General features: G+C 34.4%; 1 protein-coding gene across 1 annotated transcript; it reads left to right on the top strand.

The window, feature by feature from the left end:
- The first annotated feature begins 6,464 nt into the window (after nt 1-6,464).
- Nucleotides 6,465-21,766, top strand: arg2.L (arginase 2 L homeolog). Its single transcript, NM_001087881.1, is given in 8 exon segments — nt 6,465-6,647; nt 8,634-8,706; nt 12,036-12,213; nt 13,479-13,638; nt 16,408-16,502; nt 17,407-17,511; nt 18,727-18,863; nt 21,094-21,766. Coding segments are annotated over 8 exon segments (1,083 nt in total). The 5' UTR covers nt 6,465-6,530; the 3' UTR covers nt 21,312-21,766.
- The last annotated feature ends 836 nt before the right edge of the window (nt 21,767-22,602 follow it).

Below are 22,602 nucleotides of genomic sequence, written 5' to 3'. Positions count from 1 at the left end.
TATTGGACTATACGTACTACAGAAATGAAATCTTGGAACAATTATCAGACACGACAACATACAAGTCCCTTCCTGGGGACCCAACCATCAAATTCAAACGGGAACTAGATGAGTTTCTACTACTGGCTAAGAATGCTGGATGGATAGACCAGGACACGCATAGATACCTAGTGACAGACCACCCGAGAACTCCCATAATTTACACACTACCTAAAATTCACAAATCTTTGTCGGCTCCCCCAGGAAGACCAATCATTTCCGCCATTGGTTCCCTCTACCAATCTATTTCTACATTTGTGGATTACTTCTTACAACCAATTGTACAGACCATGGCATCCTATACACAGGATTCTAGTCATGTGATCAGACGACTGAACGAGCTACACTGCATCCCTTCTAACAGCATACTAGTAACAATGGACGTAAAGAGTCTTTATACTGTCATCCCGCATGACCAGGGGATCCAAGCCTGCAGAGAAGCTCTTATAGCCGCACCACCAAACGCTGTACCCACAGAATTCCTCATACAACTTCTAGAAATGACTTTGTCCAGGAACTTCTTCAGATTTGAAAAGTCTTTCTATCTACAGGTGTCTGGGACGGCCATGGGAAGTGCATTAGCTCCTTCATATGCAAACATATACATGTTAAATTTTGAATGTTCCCAGATCCTTCCACTAATCGGTGTGTCTATACTGACTTACTTTCGCTATATCGATGATTTGTTCATGATCTGGGTGGACACACAAGAGGCCCTTCAGCGATTTCATCAACATCTAAACGACTTAAATAGCCCTATTAAATTTACTATCAACCATCACGCGGACAACATTGACTTTCTGGACCTAAACATTTACATCAAAGACTCTAAATTGGGCACTAGGCTATACAGGAAGCCTACGGACCGCAATTCTTTATTGCACGCCTCCAGTAACCACCCGCCGGCCACAATCCGTGGAATTCCGTATTCCCAGTTCCTAAGAGTAATACGCAACAATAACATAAGAGAAACAGCTGAAGCACAACTTCGTGACATGTTTGGTCGGTTTCTTGAAAGAGGCTATTCTGAGGAGTTATTATGCACACAGTTGGATAAAGCTCTGCAAACACACGCAAAGTGATCTATTGTCTAGAAAACAACAGAAGACTGAGACAAATACTCCTATGATTTTCACCACTACCTTTTCAGCCGCATCAAAACATCTTACCACCAGCATCAACAAACATTGGCCCATGCTTAACATGGACGAATCTCTTTCACTGCATGCAACCAAAAAACCCATGATGGGATTTCGAAGAGGCAAATCCCTCAAAGATTTGTTAGTGCGCACCGATTTCAAAGGCACTATAAGTACAGACCCCACCTGGTTGGCGCAGAAGAAGAAATTGGGGTGCTACAAATGTCCAAATTGTGTAACATGCAGAAGCTTATTGACAGGCCCTGATTTCCCACATCCACACACTGGCAAAAGAATCAAGATTCGAGAGAGACTAAGTTGCACTTCCACATTACATTGTCTACATTATTTCCTGTCCATGTGGCAAATACTATGTTGGCAAAACATGTACTACTCTCCGAGAGAGAATCAGCAATCACCGCTCTGCCATTAGCAAAGCATGGAAGGAAGGAAAAGCAATGCAACCTGTGGCTAAACATTTTTTAGCGGAAGGACATACTCTCCCAACGTTTAGGTGTATGGCCATAGACCATCAACCTCCATTGGAAAGAGGTGGCGACCGTGAACAAGCCCTACTAAGAAGGGAGTCCAGGTGGGTACACACGCTGGATACTGTATCCCCCCGAGGTCTGAACGAAATACTTCCACTGGGGTGCTTCATATGAACATACCTATGATTACCCACTTTTGGACTGTTTGCCTTGATTGTGGACTGTTATAACCTATTTTGTTCTGCCACTTGATATTCATTGTCTCTTGCTATTGTGTTATTTCCCCCTTATGTCTTAAATCTTTCTTTGTTCACAGTCTATGCCGTTAGGTCCATGTTTCCTTGTCACCCCTACCCATGATTTAGCCTGGCAGTAGGAACCCACGGCAGTACCCCCGATACACTGTGCCCCTTCTTTGGTCGACCTATGGCTGACACTGACCCAGTATCCCTTAATGTTGTGAGAGAGGCGCAAATGTGGGCAAGCATTGGCCAAACAAAACCCAACAAGGCTAATTACAGCAGGGTGTATTGGTCAGCGTTAACTCGCAGACCATACATTCATAACGCTGCAGGGCCTGGGCTTTGGGAGATACAGCAGGGGAGCGCCACCGTTGCTATCTTTAGCAGCGTTGGTTACAGCTCCTGGCTGTCAGTCCGAGCGGAATGGCCTCCAATCGCAGGAATGCGGGAAAATATCCGCACTACGTAAAAGCCCGCCCCTTCTGCGCCTGCAAGCCGCGATCCACACAGCGCACAGGACCCTGGACGGGGACTGTGTCGGCCCCTTGGTACACGATCATGCGGGGTTAAGGGGCCCAGGCCAGGGGGTAATGAGGTAAGAACCCTAATATGTGACGGGGGCTTTGTTTTTATTTTTTTTCACTTCCAGGTGGCACGATCACTGGGTTTTTTACACTAACAAGGGGGTTTCTCAGCCCATTTTTGGCCCCCATATTAAAATTTTAAGCGTCTCACTGGCACAAAGCTTTTCACTCCCTGATGAAAATTCCTGTGAGGAAATAAACGTTGGTTCAGTCCAATAAACCTCCTATTTTTTTAAAAATTTTTTTTGGTTTTTTTGGTGTGGTATGAAAAAAGGGTTTTTTTTGATACCCAATTTTTTAACTTTGGGGATGGTTTGGTAAAATTTTATTTTTAAAAATTTTAAAAATATTTTAAATTTAAAATATAAATAATTATATATTATGTTAAAATTTTTAAAATTTATTTTAATTTTGGGGTATTTAGGGGTTTATGTTTTAAAAATATAATTTATAAAATTTTAAAATTTGGGGATATATAGGGGGTAATTTATATTTTAAAATTTTATTTAAAATTTTTTTAAAAATATGTTGGGATATAATAATTTTTAAAATAAAAATTTTGTTTATAAAATTAAAGTTAAATATATATTTGTTGGGATTAAATTTTGTGTAAAATTAGGTTTTTATATGTGTTTATATATGGGGTATATAATTATATTATATATATTTTTGTGGTGTATTTTTATATTTTAAAATATTATATAGGAAATTTTAAAAATAAATATATTAATTTTTGTGTTTTATATATATTGGGTTTTTATTAAATTGTTTTATTTTATATATATTTTGGGGGTTGTGTTATTATAATAATTTTTATTTTAAAAATTGGGTTTTTTATATTTTTAATATTTTTTTTATATATAATTTATTTTTTATATTTTTTTAAATATTTTATTGGGAAAATAATTATATATATTGTTTATTTTAGTAAAATTTATATAAATGTTTTTTTTTAATATTTATATAAAATTTTTATATTTTTTTTTTTAAAATTTTTTAAAAATTTTAATTTTTAAATTTTATTTTATATTTTTAAATTTTATATATATATATGTATATATATTATATATATGATATATATATATGTAATATATATGTATATATATATGTATATATATATATTATATGTATATATGTATATATATATATTATAATATATATATGTATATATATGTATATATAATTATGATATATATATGTATTTATTTATATATATGTATTATATATTTATGTATTATATAATATATATATGTATATATATGTATATATATATATTATATAATATTATTATGTATGTATATATATGTATGTAATATATATATTATGTTAATATTATGTATTATATTATGTATATATATATTTGTATGTATATATGTATGTATATATATATATGTATTATTATATGTATGTTATATATAGTATATATATATATTATGTATTATATATGTATGTATATATATATATAGTTATATTATATGTATGTATGTATATATTATTATAGTTATGTATGATATATTATGTATATGTATATATATATATATGTATATATGTATAATAGTATGTATATATGTATATGTATATATATATGTATTTTATATATGTATTATTATTATATATATGTATTATGTATATATGTATATATTATATATGTATATATATATATATATATATTATATATTATTATTAGTGTATATATGTATATATTATTATATGTATATATATGTATAGTTATATGTTATATATGTATATATGTATATATGTATTAATATATATTATATATGATGTATGTATATATATATGTTATATATATTATGTATGTATATATATATATGTATTATTAGTATTATTATGTTTTATATATATGTATATATATATGTAGTATAGTATTATATATGTATTATGTATGATATTATGTATATGTATTATATATGTATGTATAGTATAGTATATATATAATATGTATATTATAATTAGTGATAATGTATTATATATATAATGTATATGTATATATAATGTATTATATATATATGTATATTAATATGTAATGTATATATGTATTATGTATGATGTATATATAGTATATATGTATTAATGTAGTATTATATGTATTATATATATATGTAGTATGTATGTATTATATATATTATGTATATATATTATGTATGTATATGTATATATTATTATATATATATATATATATGTATTATATATGTATGTATATATGTATTATATATGTTATGTATATATATTGATATATTGTTATATATGTATATATTATATATTATATTATGTATATATATATATATTTTATTATATGTATTTTATATATATTATATATGTATATATATGTATATTATATATATATGATGTATATATTATATGTATATATATTATATATATATTATGTGTTTTTTGTATTATATTTTATATATATATTATTTATATATATTTATTATTGTTTGATATTAATTATATATATATAATATTAATATATTATATGTATATATATATGTATATTTTATATTGTATTATATGTTTATATTATTATTATTATATATTATTAATTATATATTGTATATATGTTATTGTAGTTTTATATATATTATTTATATTTATATATTTATATATATGTATTTATATTTATGTATTTATATTATATATGTTAAATATATATATATTATATTTAATTATATTGTTATTTTATATATTATATATATGTTTTAATTATGTATATATTATATAGTAATAATATAGTATATATATATAAGATTAATTATTTGATATAGTGTAAGTATATGTGATATATTATATGTATGTATATATATGTATATATATGTATATTATATATATATATGTATTATGTATATATGTATTATATTATATGTATTATATATGTATATATTATGTAATATATATGTAGTATATATTATATATTATGTATATATTATTGTATTATATATGTTATATAATATATTATATATGTATATTATATGTATATTGTATATATATATATTGTATGTATATATATTATGTATATGTATATATATGTATTATTATATGTATATATATATTATATATTATATATAGTTATGTATATATATATTATGTAATATATTTATATATATATATATGTGTTATATTATATATATATTAGTATATATATATATTGTATATATATGTATATGTATATATAGTATATATAGTATATTATATATGTATGTATTATATGATATTATGTATATATTATATTATGTATATATATGATATTATATGTATTATGTATATATGTATGTATGTATATATATATATATATGTATGATATTATATTGATAATTGATATTTATGTATGTATTATATATGTGTATGTATGTATATATATTATGTATATATATGTAATATATATGTATATATGTATATATGTGTATATTTATGTATGATATATGTATATGTGTATATATGTATGTATATATGTATATATATGTATGTATATATATGTATGTATGTATATATGTATTATGTATATATATGTATGTATATATATATGTATATATAGTATATATTATATATGTAGTAATATATGTATTATATATATATGTATATATGTTATATATATAGTGTATATAGTATTTATATATATATATGTATATATATTATGTAATATATGTATATATATATATGACTTTGCGCGCTCATCTAACACCTTTATTCCTAGCTGGAAAGCTCACAGGTACCAGAAATAGTAAACGTCGCTAATAAACAGCCCTAACAGCCGTCGCTCCCGCAGTCGATCCCTAAATAACTCAGCCGTAAGAGCGGGGGGCGTGAGATGGGCTGTGCCGGCACACCTCTGACGAACAGCTTCCTGATTGGTCCGAGTTGGACAGCCCTGTGACGCAAAAGTAGGGGAGCGCCCGCGCTGGAAGCAGACAAAAGCATGATGCTGCTGCGAGTAGCGCTCAGACTGGTACTTGCTGGTAATACATGCCGCAAGCTTCCCGCATTGTCATCCCAGCATCACTTCTATAGCTCGCTGCCATGTCAATAAGAAGTAATTTCGTTAGGCTGCTGAAGAAGCAAGTCAATATCATAAAGCTTCAGAAGAAATGTTCCCACTCTGTGGCTGTGATCGGGGCACCCTTCTCCAAGGGACAGGTAACCATCCATTTTCTAAATTAAATTAATCTAAAATAGATTGATGCTAGAAATATATATATTGAATGTACTGTTAATGTGAATTAAATCATTATGTAAAGCTGCCATTCAAACAGACAGGGGATTAGTATCTGACACTGAGGAGAACTGGCTGCTCGGCTGATACTGGCTCAGTCGGAAAAATCTAGTTTGACTTCATTGTCATCTGCATGTGGCCATGCACAGTCTTTCTGCCTCTCAATCACCCAATCATATGCCCAGTTGTTCTCAGGCTTCTTTATGGGGCACTCACACATCTTAGAAACACAGTTAAAGCTGGCCATAGACGCAAAGATCCGATCGTACGAATCAACGTACGATCGGACTTTCCCATCTCCCGACCCTCCACTAACCATTCAGATCAAAGTCTTTACCATTCCGATCAAATAAGAACAGATCACCCAATGTTCTGCCCCTGACAGCAATCGTACGATACTTAGGTCTGACAACACTAGTGACAGTCTCCCAGGCAGGCGACAGAAATTTTCTAACCTGTCCGATCGACCAAACGACCGATCTCCGACGGACGAAAAATGTCGGGACTCTCCACACATGGTCCGAAAATCGTACGAATCCACGATTCGTACGATCGGATCTTTGCGTCTATGGCCAGCTTTACCTGTCCGATCGACCAAACGACCGATCTCCGACGGACGAAAAATGTCGGGACTCTCCACACATGGTCCGAAAATCGTACGAATCCACGATTCGTACGATCGGATCTTTGCGTCTATGGCCAGCTTTACCTGTCCGATCGACCAAACGACCGATCTCAGACGGACGAAAAATGACGGGACTCTCCGCACATGGTCCGAAAATCGTACAAATCCACGATTCGTACGATCGGATCTTTGCGTCTATGGCCAGCTTTATACTCCAGGATAAAGCTATTAACTTTAGTCATATTATTTACACTTATTTATGTACTGTCTCCTTGGTGAAAAAGACATAATCTATGGAAACCATAGTAGGACATTTCTAGAAAAAAACCATCACTCATGATTAAAATGAAAATCTCACATCAGTTTTAACTTGTTTAACCTTTGTTCTTATAAGATGTAAAATTTGATTGTCTGCCACACCAAGCCAACACAGAAATGCCTATGTACGTAATTAAAATGCAACAGCATAAACTAAAAAAGTGGAGATTGCTGTAATAATTATGAATATATAGTTTAAAGGAGTAGTTCACGTTCCATCACCATTTTCAGTTGGTTTCGGATAGTTCATCAGAAATACAGAAGACTTTTTCCAAATACTTTATATTTTCTATTTGTGACCGTTTCTGTAATATTTAAATGTTAAGTTTCATTTTTTTACCTTGTAAAGCTGCTCTGGGAGGGAGGAGTCATCGACTGTGTAAACTGTTCTAAATTGATACATTTTAGTTGATACATTTCTTATCTTTGCCACTGCTGAGAAGAATCCCTGGTTTTCAGTTATAATTGATATAATAGTTAATAATCAACTAAATGTTGCAAAATTGTAACAGTTTAGAATCTGCACCTGAATTACTGAGTTGCCAGATTGAACACCAGAGACAGGGACCTAAGTTACTTAAAATTATATAGTATTATAATGTGATGGTATTCGGTGTATAAGTCAACATTTATTTAATGAATTTAATAAATGTTTTGTATTTAATGTTTATTCTGTTCATTACAGAACGGGGCAATTAGGTATAGGCTACAGCCTGATGTAAATAATACTCATTTTAGCCTTCTGCAATGGTTTTATTTGACTTGTAAAGATATTCATGACCATCAAAGCTCTAATTGCTATTTGGATGTGTAATTCTTTCCAAGTACAAGTAGTCAAACTTCTGTCTATTGCTGAACTCCAGATGCAACATTACATGATTGACATGAGTCACATCCTGCACCACTGAAAACGTGTGTATGTGAATTAGATTTTCCTGTATTTTTAACAAAACATTTTTGATTACAGAAAAGAAGAGGAGTGGAGCATGGACCCGCAGCCATAAGAAGTGCCGGTTTAATTGACAGACTATCGAATTTAGGTAAAATGCCTAAACTCTGACATTGTGATTGATCTAACAAGAAAGAGTGGACAATGACATACATATGTATTCATTTCTAAAATATCAAATTATTTCTATAATATAAGGGTTATGTAGCTCCTAGCTGAGACAGAATTGGGTGGAGGGGGTAATAGTATGACAATACATGGCAAAAAAATAAATAAAACTATAGCGAAAAGCACGTACAGAGGGGGAGATAAGTGGGTGGGAGCATATTTTATTCATGAATTTAGATTTATGATGTAGCATGTCCTTTAAAAAACAGTGAAATCTACTTAGGTCTTTATTTAAAAGCTATAATTATTTGTATAGTTTAGCCCTAAAATTATTTGCGTTTCTGAAATTTTCATGTTAGGAAAACAGTTAACTGTGGTGTACCTCGGTTTTACAAGTTACTGTATTGAACTGTCTGACCTGTCACTTAACCCACCCCTGCTGAAACTATAAATCCATTTGTCTGGAATTCTGAGCAGACTACAACCTTTAAAATCATTTATTGAGATGGGGTCACAAGCATTAATATAGGTCATGCTGAAAATAGGCTTTGTTATAGTACAAGAATATGATAATAATCAACTCAGCATTGGATGCTTGGCACCACAGAACATGTTTTTGTGATATATAAATTATAATTAGAGGGCTGTGCAATAAGTGATTTGAACCTAGTAGTTTTCCATTTTAATGGGGGGATGAGTTAACATGTTGTCCCAGAACACTATCTCCTGGGTAGACGAAACACATCCTCCTGTTTGCAGAGTGATCTTATTTCAGATTCCAAAGATGCCAAATCAATATGTCAATCTGAAATCTGCAAGTCATCCAAGTAACTTCAGAAGTGTCCCGTGTAGTGGAGGAACGTCTGAGATAAACAGACCCTAAGATTGGACCTAAAATAATCCTCTTTTTGATATTTATGAGAAAAACACCACCAAATTACGTGTTATATAAGGCTTATAATAACGTGGAATAAATTACATTTTGTTATTTTTACCTGGTCTTAAATGATTCCCTCTCGCTGTTGAGATGGGAAAGAAACATGATACCAAGGTCATTACTCTGCACTTTTCTTCTCTGGCTGTGCAACTCACTGAAGGGGACATGGAAATACTACATTCACCACAGGGTATCTGTGACAGTGGGAACTTTGTTTTAAGACTTTCTTTTATCTGAGTCCCCATTTGAAGTCTGACCTTTGGGACCGCCTTAGCTCATAATAATTACAGATAAAGAAAAACATTGCTATATGATCAGCCAATACGTTAAAGCCCCTAAAATCTCTAGCACAATAAAGGCATGTTCACCCCAAGTTTCATACTACTTGACCTTCAAGTAGGGCAGCCATTTAAAGGAGAAAATGTTCAAGTTACACAGCAGATAAGCTCTGTAGAACATAATGGTGTTATCTGTTATCCACTTTTTAACCTGTGCCATATAGCCTTTTTTCCAATTTCCCCATTGCTTCCACAGCAGCTTGTTTATATGAACTATAGTAGTGTTTCTGAAGCAAACAGATCAGTTTTACCAGTACATCATACAACTTGCAGCTCTGCTGCAGAAGAATATTGCCTTATTAAGAAAAAAACATAAGCACTTTGACTTCAGTAAAAGTAGGCTTCTAATGTAAAGCATTATCTTTATTGGGGTTGCCATGTAGAAACATACTGTCATACTACTCGAAATACTGTTTTCTTTATTGTATAGTATACTGACTGGAAGAAATATGGTGCTGTTTCTGTGCTGGAGATATGTAAAATATTGTCTCCAATTCTGTTTGGTGGGTAGAGCACCCTTTTCTGTTCAATATGCTGTTTGATATATACAGTTCACTCAGTACTATTTACTGTATGCTTATTATCAGTGAACGTCATGATATTACAGCAAGTTTAATAAAGAAAAAATGGAAATTACCCTGAGGCTTTACATGTGCAGGAATGTTTTACTGAAGAAACCCCTCTACTTTGCTGGAATAGTTTCTGACTAGATGCTGGCACACGGCAGTTCAGATTTGCTTTATTTCAGGCCCAAGATCATTATTCAGTTTGGCTACTTATGTTGAGTTAATCAGGCCTTGCTTACACTTGGCTTATCAATTCATCCCATAAGTATTCAGTTGACCGCTTTGTGCAGTTCATTCAAGCTCTTCCCCAGACTTTTGACAGAAGCCTTGGAATTCTCAAGAATGTGTAAGAAACTTGTCCCATTTCTGTGTAGGTTTTTATACTCCTACTGATTTTAGTGGATTTCCCAGTGGCAAATAATTGCATGAAGTCTGTTATAATTGGTACAAAATGTATATGCAAAGCAGTCTTTTAACTAGGGAAGCACTGACGCTCTCTTGTGGGATTCCGCTAAATCCAAAATTTATTATCACAAGACCAATGCATCTCTTGAATCCAAACCCTTATTTGCATATGCATATATTGGTTATTATTGATTTTAAAGATCAGATTTGGCTGAATTCTGAACCAAATCCTTGATTCGGTGCATTCCAATTGTTAACTGGCTTTTCATAAATATTTGATTAATCTCATGCCATTTTGCCCCCTTTTTTACTGTAAGATTAGATGTACATTTTTATAAAGATGCCACAAGGACTCGGGTAGCTAGGTTACATAAGCAGTTCACACTGTTAAGTTTCTGACCATAAATCTGCTATTAATTCTATGTAGGTCTATATGCGAGTTTAATAAAAAGTCAATGGAGGGGTTAACGTTCATCTGTTACCTGTAGGTAACCTAATCATGTTTTCAATCAAGCAGGGAAAAATTGTGCAACACTGGCTCTTGAAATGCGACACTTGTTGACTGCTTGCAGAAATGTTTTCCACTTAAGTTTCTGTTTGCTCTTATTTAGCCAGACCCTTACACTGAATTTTCCTATACATATGTTATGCTCCTAATATAGATAACTGGCTAAAACCTGTTCCTGGTTCACCATACTGTCTTGTGAATGTGGTAATGTGACCTGCCAAATCCCTGTGATTTATAGCACTAACGCTTACAACATACACAATTTGTTACAAAACTGTTTATGATTGTTGCATAAAGTAGCACATAAGTAATTTTCTGAGAATAGTAAGATCTCGTTTAACAAATGTCCAGTTATTGAAGCTTTTAGCCATTGGTAACTCCACCCTCTGGACTCACATTGGATTAAAGTGAACTCATTGCATGTTATTTTGTGGACTAATGTCCTGAATAGATTCTGCACAGCCTTGCATGATTTCTGCTGACAGGAAAAAAATTGAAAAATGAGATGAAATTAAAAAAAAAAAAGAAAAACACAGCCTAGCTTCATTTGTTTTGTAGGATGCAATGTATGTGACTTTGGAGACTTACACTTTTCCCAAGTTCCTAATGATGAACAGTACAACAGCATTGTTAAACATCCTCGTACTGTAGGACTTGCCTGCAAGGTGCTGGCCAAAGAAGTGGGCAAAGCAGTGGGAGCCGGGCATACCTGCGTAACCTTGGGTGGAGATCACAGGTGAGCCTTTTCTTTAGTAAAAAGCAATCAAATATATTGTTTTTATATTATGTAGCTTGGTATAAAAAAATTTTTTATTTTAAATAATTAAACTGTATTTCATTGAGCTCTAACAAGGGCAGGTTCTTTTTTCAGTCTTAGTAGGAGATGATCCTTTAACCAGTAGCTCTTAACTTAATCCTCTCTCTCACACACGCACACACACTAATGCCAAACAGTGCATGCATTCAGGATTCATGTATTACTGGACTAAAGATATGTGACAGATCAATTGCTATATCTTGAAATTGACACTGCTGGGGCATTATAGGTATGAGGTCTTAGCTTTAAACTAACATAATAATATTTTATTATGAATTTTATTTTTATTATCAAGACTTTTCTTGCTGTGTACCACCACAATCACAAAGTGATGCATTCTCCCGCACCCATTTTGTCAATGTGTTTGTGAGAAAAAAAACACACTCCACACCGCATTTTTAAAAACTCATCTTGCCAATTTAAAGGGTCATCATGAGTCAAATGAATAGGGCTTGTGCATGAACATACTTTTTTCCTGTTGTTTTAATCATGAAACCTAAGATTTTGGTTATTTCTTGAGCTAAACAGGGCAATTGGGGAAACTCCAAGTTACTCCATGTTTGGGGCTTGCAAAATAGATTATTGAATTGCAAAAAATCAGATAATCCCACATCATACTAGATTTCTGTTCTAATTCTGTGCACTGGTAATCTAATTATCCATCTCAGAATACCTATTCACTGATCTTATGAGTAACCTTTTAATCATTTTTTTATATTTAAATAGGTTTGGAACAGAAAATCTATTTCAGTTTGAATAAACCTAAGCCCCCAGTATATGCACTGCAAGCAGTTTCCATCGACATGTATTTTTACACCTGCTAAATGAAAAAGGAGGAACCATTTAAGTGCTGAGTGACTGATGAAATTCTGTGTGAGTGTTGCACACTCCACTTACTATATATGGTGCATCGGATCTCTCTGCTTTGACATCATGGGACAAAATGTGACACATTAAGGTGTATGGATATTGTCTGGGGTGATTTAGCAGAGACCATCTAGTAATAGTGAATTCATTTCTGTCCCCTCAAATGTTATAGCAGAAGCAGCCTAAAACCGCTGATGCCCACAGTTAGTCATTTTATTACAATTGGACATCCATTAACAGAAAATCATTAGCAGGCTTCAGCAGGTGAGTTATTTTTCCTTTATTTGTATGTAATGGACTTGCTTTTTGCCCTACAGTTTGGCTTTTGGATCTATCACTGGCCATGCCCAGCAGTGCCCAGACCTCTGTGTAATTTGGGTGGATGCCCATGCAGATATTAACACGCCTTTGACAACTCCATCAGGAAACCTGCATGGCCAGCCAGTGTCGTTCCTACTGAGGGAGCTTCAGGATAAGGTACAGCTGTTCTGCTGTGAAATTCCTTGTGCATGATTTGTTGGACAGCTTCCAGACGGCAGGGAGGCTTGGCAGGGGCAGGTAGTGCATAGTCAGCTCTGATTGGATTATTTTCACTCTTGCTTTTGCAACGCAACCCCTCAAGCCTTAAGCATTTGGCACACTGCCCAGGCATTCCTAATCTACATTTAAGGGATAGCTCTTCTGGAAAACACCTTTAAACCACCTGTTCATTTTGAAATTGGTGCGCAGTGTGCACAGTTCAACAAAACAGTTGCATCTTATTTCAGTATCGGGTTTTACTGTGAAAAACATCAGGTCAACAAGGATCTCCTGATTTACTCAGGCATGCTGTATGCCCCAACGGATAGGCTGTAGTCAGAGAGAAGCAACTGCAATCATTTCATACAGCTTTAGTTAAAGACAAAATTGAAATGTAGCAATGTTATAGGCTATATTATCCAAGATGCATTGAACCTGTTGGTTTCTGTATAAGGGATCTTTCTATAATTTGGATCTCCATACCTCATGTCTGCTAAAAATCATGTAAACAATAAATAAACCCAGTAGGATTTTTACCTCCAATAGCGATTTACACAGCTTAGTTATGATCAAGTAACAAAGTACTGTTATATTTTTATGGAGAAAAAGATATATAATAATGTTTATAGATCAGAATTATTTGCTTAAAATTGAATTGAGAGATGGCCACTCTCTAATTTGGAGCTGTTTTCCTAACCTAGTGCAGTAGATAGCATTTAATGGTGACTTTCAAATGAAACATCTTAATTGGGTTACTGCAGTAAAGAGGGGAATTCCATGGATTTTTTTTATTCACATATTACTTTCGAGAAAGGTTTGTTTTCTTTTAAAAACAAAAATGATGCAGCATGCAAACGGCTCTTCATATTTCTTCTACTATAATTACTAGATACATACAGGTTCTGGGTTTTGTTGGCCCACAGGTTTAACCTAGCTTTATGGAGAATACAATGATACAGGGTGAAGGATTGTACTAGACAATTAAAGGAGAAGGAAAGCTAGGAAGGCATTTTATTGCCAATAGATTAGCTGCAATAGTGCAAGCTAGAATGCTATATTTATTCTGTAGAATGTTTTACTATACCTGAGTAAAAAGCTCTAGAAACTCTCTGTTTGTTTAGGCTAGGAGCTGCAGTATTAATGTGGTGTGACATCACTTCCTGCCTGAGTCTTTCCCTGCTCTGGGCTCAGATTACAGTAGAGAAGGGAGGGGGGCGGGGAAAAGGAGCAAACTGAGCATGCTCTTGCCCAGGGCAATGAGGTTTAAGCTGAAGGCAGGAAGTCTGATACAGAAGCCCATGTGTACACAATAGAAGGAAAGAAATGCAGTGTTTCTTTTGACAGGGGACTCAGAGCAACATTACTTTGGGGGGTTACTGGTATATTTAGATGGACCTTTCTGATAAGGCTTACTTAGTTTTAACCTTTCCTTCTCCTTTAAAAGCAAACTACACTTACTCTTCAGATCACTTTTGTATTTTGGGTGCATGTCTTCAAGCCTGTTCACAAAGACTCTTCATCTTCATACAGGTGTACTCCCAACGACAGCACTCCAAGTGGCTTCTTTAAAAACTTTTCTGGGCAGCAAAAGTATGCAACATTTTGAATTGCACTCCACTCTTTATCCAGAACGATTGTACAGTATTTAAATTAAGAATATTGTCACAGGCACAAATGGGCACCATTTGAGTTGCTCCCTATATACTAGAGTTATAATTTGATATGTCTGCATAAGAATAAGCCTAAGGGGAATATTTATCAAAAAGGCTAACCGAAATTAAGGCAAAGGTTTTTTTGGGTCGAATAGTTTTCGGTCAAATGAGTCCATATTCAGCCGAATTCGAATCGAAGTTTTCCCAAAAAAAAAAAAAAGATTCTTCAAAATCCACTAATTTACTCCAAATAGGTTCTAGGAGGTCCCTTTTAAGCTAAAACAGCAATTCGGCAGGTTTTAGATGGTGAATGGTCGAAGTTGAAATTTTCAAAGAGATAGTACATGATAAATTTTGATACTTGAATTTTGTGCAAATTCAAATCGAATTTGGTCTATTCCCTAGTTGAAGTACACAAAAATAGCTCAAAATTTGAATTTTTTCAATTGGAAAACTCACCTCGACCTTTGATAAATCTGCCCCTAAGAGTATGAGGACATTTTACAGCGTTGAAAAATTGGCAACATACATGTAGTTGTTACAAATGTGTGGAAAATCTATACCAAATATTTGTACACATCTGCAGCCATAAATGTAGTCAAAGTAGTATAGAATGGTCACAGTTGGTGGTGTGAAAAATAATGATACATTTGTCCTAGTTGTAAGAAATATTTCATATTTATGAAGTATTTCTTGTTCATGGGTGAGCACTTCTATGGGTGCCACACCAGTTCTAGCATTTTCACTTTCATTTAAATATCTGATGCTGGAACACATTGTTGTATGGTGACCACATTGTCAAAACTGGGAATATGATAGAGTGGTATATCACTGTTAGCATATTTACGTGCATGAGCCCTGTCCCTAAAATGTACCGTCTTAACCTTTAAAAATGCAGTTTTACATTTCCACCAAGAGCTATAGCTGTCCTTTTTTTAACTAACTAACTATGATTATCATTATTTATATTGATGTTTTATTTTGATCACTCAAAGTGAATAACCTTTATCACTGTAACATGTACAACTCTTGTAACATTCGCAACTGCTTATAATAAATCTGTCTTTTGAACCAGATACCACCAATTCCTGGTTTTTCTTGGGCAAAGCCGTGCCTATCAAAATCTGATATTGTATACATTGGCTTGAGAGACCTGGATCCAGCTGAACAGTAAGTATCAGCTTATTTTATTGCCAACTTTAGAACAATGTAACTGGAAAACATATGTAACTAAATGTGCTTACAGGAACAGTAACATCAAAAAGTGTTTTTTAAAGTAATAAAAATATCATGCAATCTTGGCCTGCACTGGTTAAACTGATCTGTTTGCTTTAGAAACACTACTATTGTTTATATGAATAAGATGCTGTGTAGCAATGGGGAAAGCCATTTAAATGAAAAAAGGCTCCGGTTACACAGCCGATAACAGATAAGCTCTGTAGAACATAATGGTGTTATCTATTAACCACTATTTAACCTGTGCTATATAGCCTTTTTTCAATTTCCACATTTTGGTGTTACTCTTCCTTTAAAGGATGTTACAAACCTTGTTGTAGAAGTGTCCCCTCCGTATCACCCTAAACACCCATGTCCTGAGTGATACATCTGTTGATGTATCTTTACTTCTGCACACAGGGTTTCCACCTATTCTGGAAAAAAATACTGGCCTATATATTTATCTTTCTTCCTTATTAATAACATTGGGTTCAAGCATCATTTTTACCAGCTAGGCTGGTAAAATACCAGCCTAGTGGCAACCCTATCTGCATGTGGGGTTATGTATTGGCTCCATTGCATTTATCCATCTTTTGCGGTTAAATATCGAATACCCTAGGCCCATTTGACACACATATCAGCCCTGTAATTACTCTGCTGAGAGAACCCTGTACCTCACATTATGAATATGAATTCTACTTAAAATATTTATTGGTGTCCATACTTGTGGGACAACATTTTCTTATTAAATATTTTGAATTGCTGAAAGCATTGCTTGTGTAAGTCTTTTATGTTTATGTTGTAAATAACATATGCACATTTGAACAGCAAATGACACAATTCATATGTATTGTTGCAGATTTATTCTAAAGAATTATAATATCTCATATTACTCAATGAGACACATTGATTGCATGGGCATAAGGAAAGTCATGGAGAAAACTTTCGATCAGCTTCTGGGCAGGTACGTTGGATGGGGTGGGTGGTCTTGGCTTGTTTTCAAGAAAGATCATGTTCTCGGTACAAGAGACTGTCACAGAAACTCAGACTGGCTGCCCTACTTCAGATACCGTGTCAGAGTGCTGTCTTACTGACTGCTATTTACAGTACACCCTATCATACTCAAACTTGATGACTCCTCCTAACCTTGGCCATTTGTCATACAAAGGCATCACTGAGCCTCTGAAAACAGTGAATGGAGACACCTGAAGTTCTTGCAGCATGATATTGGGTGTGTGTGCTTATATACTGTCTTGGATACCCCCTGAATTGTAGCAACTGCTAACAACTGCATTTGTATATATCTGTTACTTTATGGACTAATGAGATCTGGCCAAAAGTTGCACTGCAAGGGGGAAGGAGTGAACCAAATAAGGTATCTGTTTACTAAAGAACAATACAACGCAATAATAATAATTCTCTGACTGTGGATTTTGTGTTGCACAAATATGTTACACCTATTAATTCATACATGCTATGTATGCTGATTTGAAAACTGTATAAAAATCTAGCCCCAAAATTAGCGCCTTGCCATGTCCAAAATTGCTACCAATTTCACTACACAGAGAGAAAGACATTACAAAAAACAAAGCCACATAACTGCCTGTTAAGTGGGTCCACTAATCTGGGTAGATTAGAAATTTTATGCATATAAATGTAAATGAACTAATAATTAATATAAAATTAAAGTAATTGAGAACTGATTTCATTGGTAATAAGTCATTTGAGTATATAACTAAAATGGGTAATTATTACTTTATGGATAGAAGTTATTCATGATTCATATAAAGCTAGTCAATGGTTATATTTTGGCACTAAAATATATAGCAGATATATAGCAGAAAATGGACCTAAATTGGCACCATAAAACTTTCAATTTACTAAAAGAAATATTTACTATGTATTGCCAGCTATTGCAGGACAAATTAGGTGCATCACAACATGGGCACATTGTTGAGTTTGTTCCGTGCAGTGGCATAACTAGATGTCACTGGGCCCCACAGCAAATAAATTTTAGGGCCCCAAACATATGCAGAGGTTGTCCTGTTTTACCAATAGATATTGAAATTGCTCATTATTTGGGCCTCATGGGGCCCCCTATACCTCCTGGTAGTTACACACCTGGTTCCGTGGTGTAATTTCATCTTGTCTTATGTATTTCTTTATTTGCATTTTATAGGAGAGATCGGCCAATTCATTTAAGTTTTGACATTGACGCTTTTGACCCAGCCTTGGCGCCAGCTACAGGAACTCCTGTCATTGGAGGACTGACTTACAGGGAAGGTGTCTATATCACAGAGGAAATTCACAACACAGGTAACTCCTTATTTTATATGTATAAAAAGTGTATCTATTAAGAAATAATATTTGTACTGAATTGATTGATTCTCTCAGGTCTGAAAACAGTAAATTAAGCAGAAGTGAAAGCAGGAATTCACTTTAAAGGGATACTGTCATGGAAAAACATGTTTTTTCCAAAACACATCAGTTAATAGTGCTGCTCCAGCAGAATTCTGCGCTGAAATCCATTTCTCAAAAGCGCAACAGATTTTTTTATATTCAATTTTGAAATCTGACATGGGGCTAGACATTTTGTCAGTTTCCCGGCTGCCCCAGTCATTTGACTTGTGCCTGCACTTTAGGATGGAACTACTTTCTGGCAGGCTGTTATTTCTCCTACTTAATGTAACTGAATCAGTCTCAGTGGGACTTGGCTTTTACTATTAAGTGTTGTTCTTAGATCTTCCAGGGAGCTGTTATCTTGTGTTAGGGAGCTGCTATCTCATTATATTCCCATTGTTCTTTGGTTAGGCTGCTGGGGTGGGGAGGGGTGATATCACTCCAACTTGCAGTAAAGAGTGACTGAAGTTTATCAGAGCACAAGTCACATGACTGGGGGCAGCTGGAAAATTGACAATATGTCTAGCCCCATGTCAGATTTCAAAATTGAATATAACAAAATCTGTTTGCTCTTTTGAAAAATGGATTTCAGTGCAGAATTCTGCTGGAGCATTTTGGAGAAAAAAAACATGTTTTCTCATGACAGTATCCCTTTAAGGGATCCATGGGAAAAGCGAGTGGGATAAGATGCAAAGTGCGAAATTCACAGTGCTTTGTTTCCATTGTCTACACTTTTCATACCAAAACACCTATATGATACAATTGTGTACATAAGGGATATGGTGGTTACAATTAAAAAGTATTGATATTTTCCTGAAAGCAGTGTGCTTTTGTATTTAAAGAAATGTTTTGAAAAGTTATTGCCACTTCCTTGTACTTGTGGGGCTATTTCTATATCCTTAATGCCAGCATTTTCTTGCTGAAGGCCGGGATTCTAAAAATATGGTTTGTACCCAAAATCACTGCCCAACAAGAAAAAGCAGTATTTACACTTTATATGAATGGATGAACTCCCATTTTTTTCGCCCTGATTACAATTTTGTGGCACTGCGTCTCACCAGTGCAGCAGTTACATCTTCACATCTTCAGGAACAATTGGTCCTAATTATGTGATGAGAAAATATCTTTAGAGGACATGTAAAGCCTACATTTTCCTACCATGTATATAGGTTGGGCAACTCTTCCCCACCCACGCCACATCATTTGTACTGCATATACCCCCTCCATTTGCTAGTGCCATCACATTATCCTAAAACAAATAGCAGCTTTCACCCGGCAGCCATTTTCCCTCTAACACATCATCAGAAACAATGACATCTGCAAACAGGACATGTATGCTGTAAAGTTCACGCAATGCAGAATGCAGGGTTACACAGGCACGACATATGTTGATAAAAAGTTCTGCAGGGGTTGAGCACTGTAATGGTTAAGCTGAGCTCAGGAGAGGTGGTTAGGAAAAAAAAAATAGGATCAGACAGCTAGAGCAGAGTTTCTATGGGAACCAGCATTGCTAACTCTTCACTGGCTGTTAGACTGGAGGGTGTGTTTAGTAATCTGAGCTGAGAAGAACTGAGCATGCTCATAAATCAACTGCTAAAGTAAATTTCTGAGGGGGTTAGAGGAGGAGAAGGAGAAGGATTTCTAAGTGATTAAGGGGACGCTGCAGCCTTACGGTTAACCTTTTAACAACCAGAGTAGCAGTTATCTAAAGATTTCAAAGAGGCTGTTCATTGATCCAATTTTTGTGGGAGAGGTTTGCATGTCCTTTAAAGAGGTTTTTAATCTATCACACTAGAAATAACAGCTTTGATTGCAGCTCAGTAGCTCAGTAATCCTGGCTCAGCCTCTGAACTGTTACAATTTGCTAGATTAGTTGATTTGTTTCTGGAGTGTTAGCAACAACTGTAGCAATTATTTCCGCTACCATAAATGAAATTTAAGGATAAGTCTCAGCACGGCTTACAATAGGAAATGCATCAACTAATGTAGCAAATTAGAAAATTTTACAGAGCTACTTTAGGGACAGAGCTCTTTCCCAGAGCTATTTTAGGGACACATGAGAAGGTGAAAATTTAAATGTCAAACTTCAATAATTGTAGTTTGGTTTTTGAGTCATAATGTTGATAATATAATTTCTCTTTGTCAGGAATGTTGTCTGCCTTGGATCTTGTAGAAGTAAATCCAGTTCTTGCAACCACATCAGAAGAAGTCAAAGCCACTGCAAACCTTGCAGTGGATGTCATTGCTTCTTGTTTTGGCCAGACGAGAGAGGGAGCTCACACTAGAGCTGACACTATTATAGATGTCCTACCTACACCCAGCACATCATATGAATCAGACAATGAAGAGCAAGTGAGGATTTAGAAATGATCAGCATTCCTCCTATTGTGCATTCCAGAACTGCAATACAACTCTTGAGGATGGACACAATTTGACTGTTGCACTCCATGGAGATAACTGTTATTTTTGTACGTTATTCCTTTTTAAATTTAATGATCTTAATGATCAAATTAAAGTTGAGGGTTAGACAAACAGGTCTAGGCACTTATATATTATTTGGTTTAATGGTAAGGTATATTTAAGCTTGACCAATATGCACATCTAAATCTAGATTTACTGAACATGTTTTGTATTTTTTGTGTTTTTTTGCAAGAAATATTAAGGGGGTTGTTGCCCTAATTGTATTGTTGGTCCCTAATTGATTAATCTTAAAGCAAGCATGAAATATTAAATATTCATTAAAAAAATGAAAAAAAGACATATAAACTTTTGAATTTCCGCTATTGATTTAAACATGACTAATAAAAACATTTTATTAATTCGCTTCATTGTTGTTTTCTCATAAGGTATTGTATGCAGGTTTTATGACTGAAGTTGGGGTTGTCATGAGGTGGGCACAGGGGTAACTGCAGTTAGGGCCTAAGACTGAATGGGCCTCAAGAAAGATGAAAGTGCAGTTTGTTGGCTGTGACAACGGTGTGGCTTGTGGGGAAGTGAGTGAGGTTTCATCATAATGGGGCATGGTTGTGCATGGTTTGGCTGTTCTTACCCATTCAATTTTTTGGTAGGGCCCTATATTCCCAAAGGCCAAGGTGACCAATGGGCTGATACCTGTTGGCCCCTGGGAGAGTGGGCCCAACTAACATAGTACTAGTATGGGACACCATGATTCCCGATGACAGCTCTTACTGAAGTACAGTATCGGTATTATACACAACATTCGGGACTAGGGATGCTTAGGCAAGGCTTCTGCCTTGGGTGCTGCACCAGTGGGATGCAGTTTTGTAGTTCAACATAAGACAGCTTTATATCTTAACAAGATTAAAGCACATGGATAGGTAGAAAAAAATAAAATGTAGTGGGCAGGAGGAGAGGGATATTCTCAATGATATCTGATGTGAACGTCATTAGTATGGAAGGCCGGTCATTTTTTCCAGAGAAGGTGAAAGCCCTACTTGTCAGGAGAAGAGAAATTATAAAAGTATTTTAAAAAAGGAAAACATGCTACATTTACACATTTTTAAAGTAGCAGGCAAAAACATAGAAGTCATCAATTATCTGTTTTGCCTTGAGCACTATAACTAGTTCCAGCACTGATACACAGTCTTGTATCATATATTTTTATTTCCTGGTCCTTATGCATGGTAGTGGGCAA

This window comes from Xenopus laevis, chromosome 2L (assembly GCF_017654675.1).
Source record: "Xenopus laevis strain J_2021 chromosome 2L, Xenopus_laevis_v10.1, whole genome shotgun sequence".
NCBI lineage: Eukaryota > Metazoa > Chordata > Amphibia > Anura > Pipidae > Xenopus > Xenopus laevis.
This window is presented reverse-complemented; position numbering and strand designations above follow the sequence as displayed.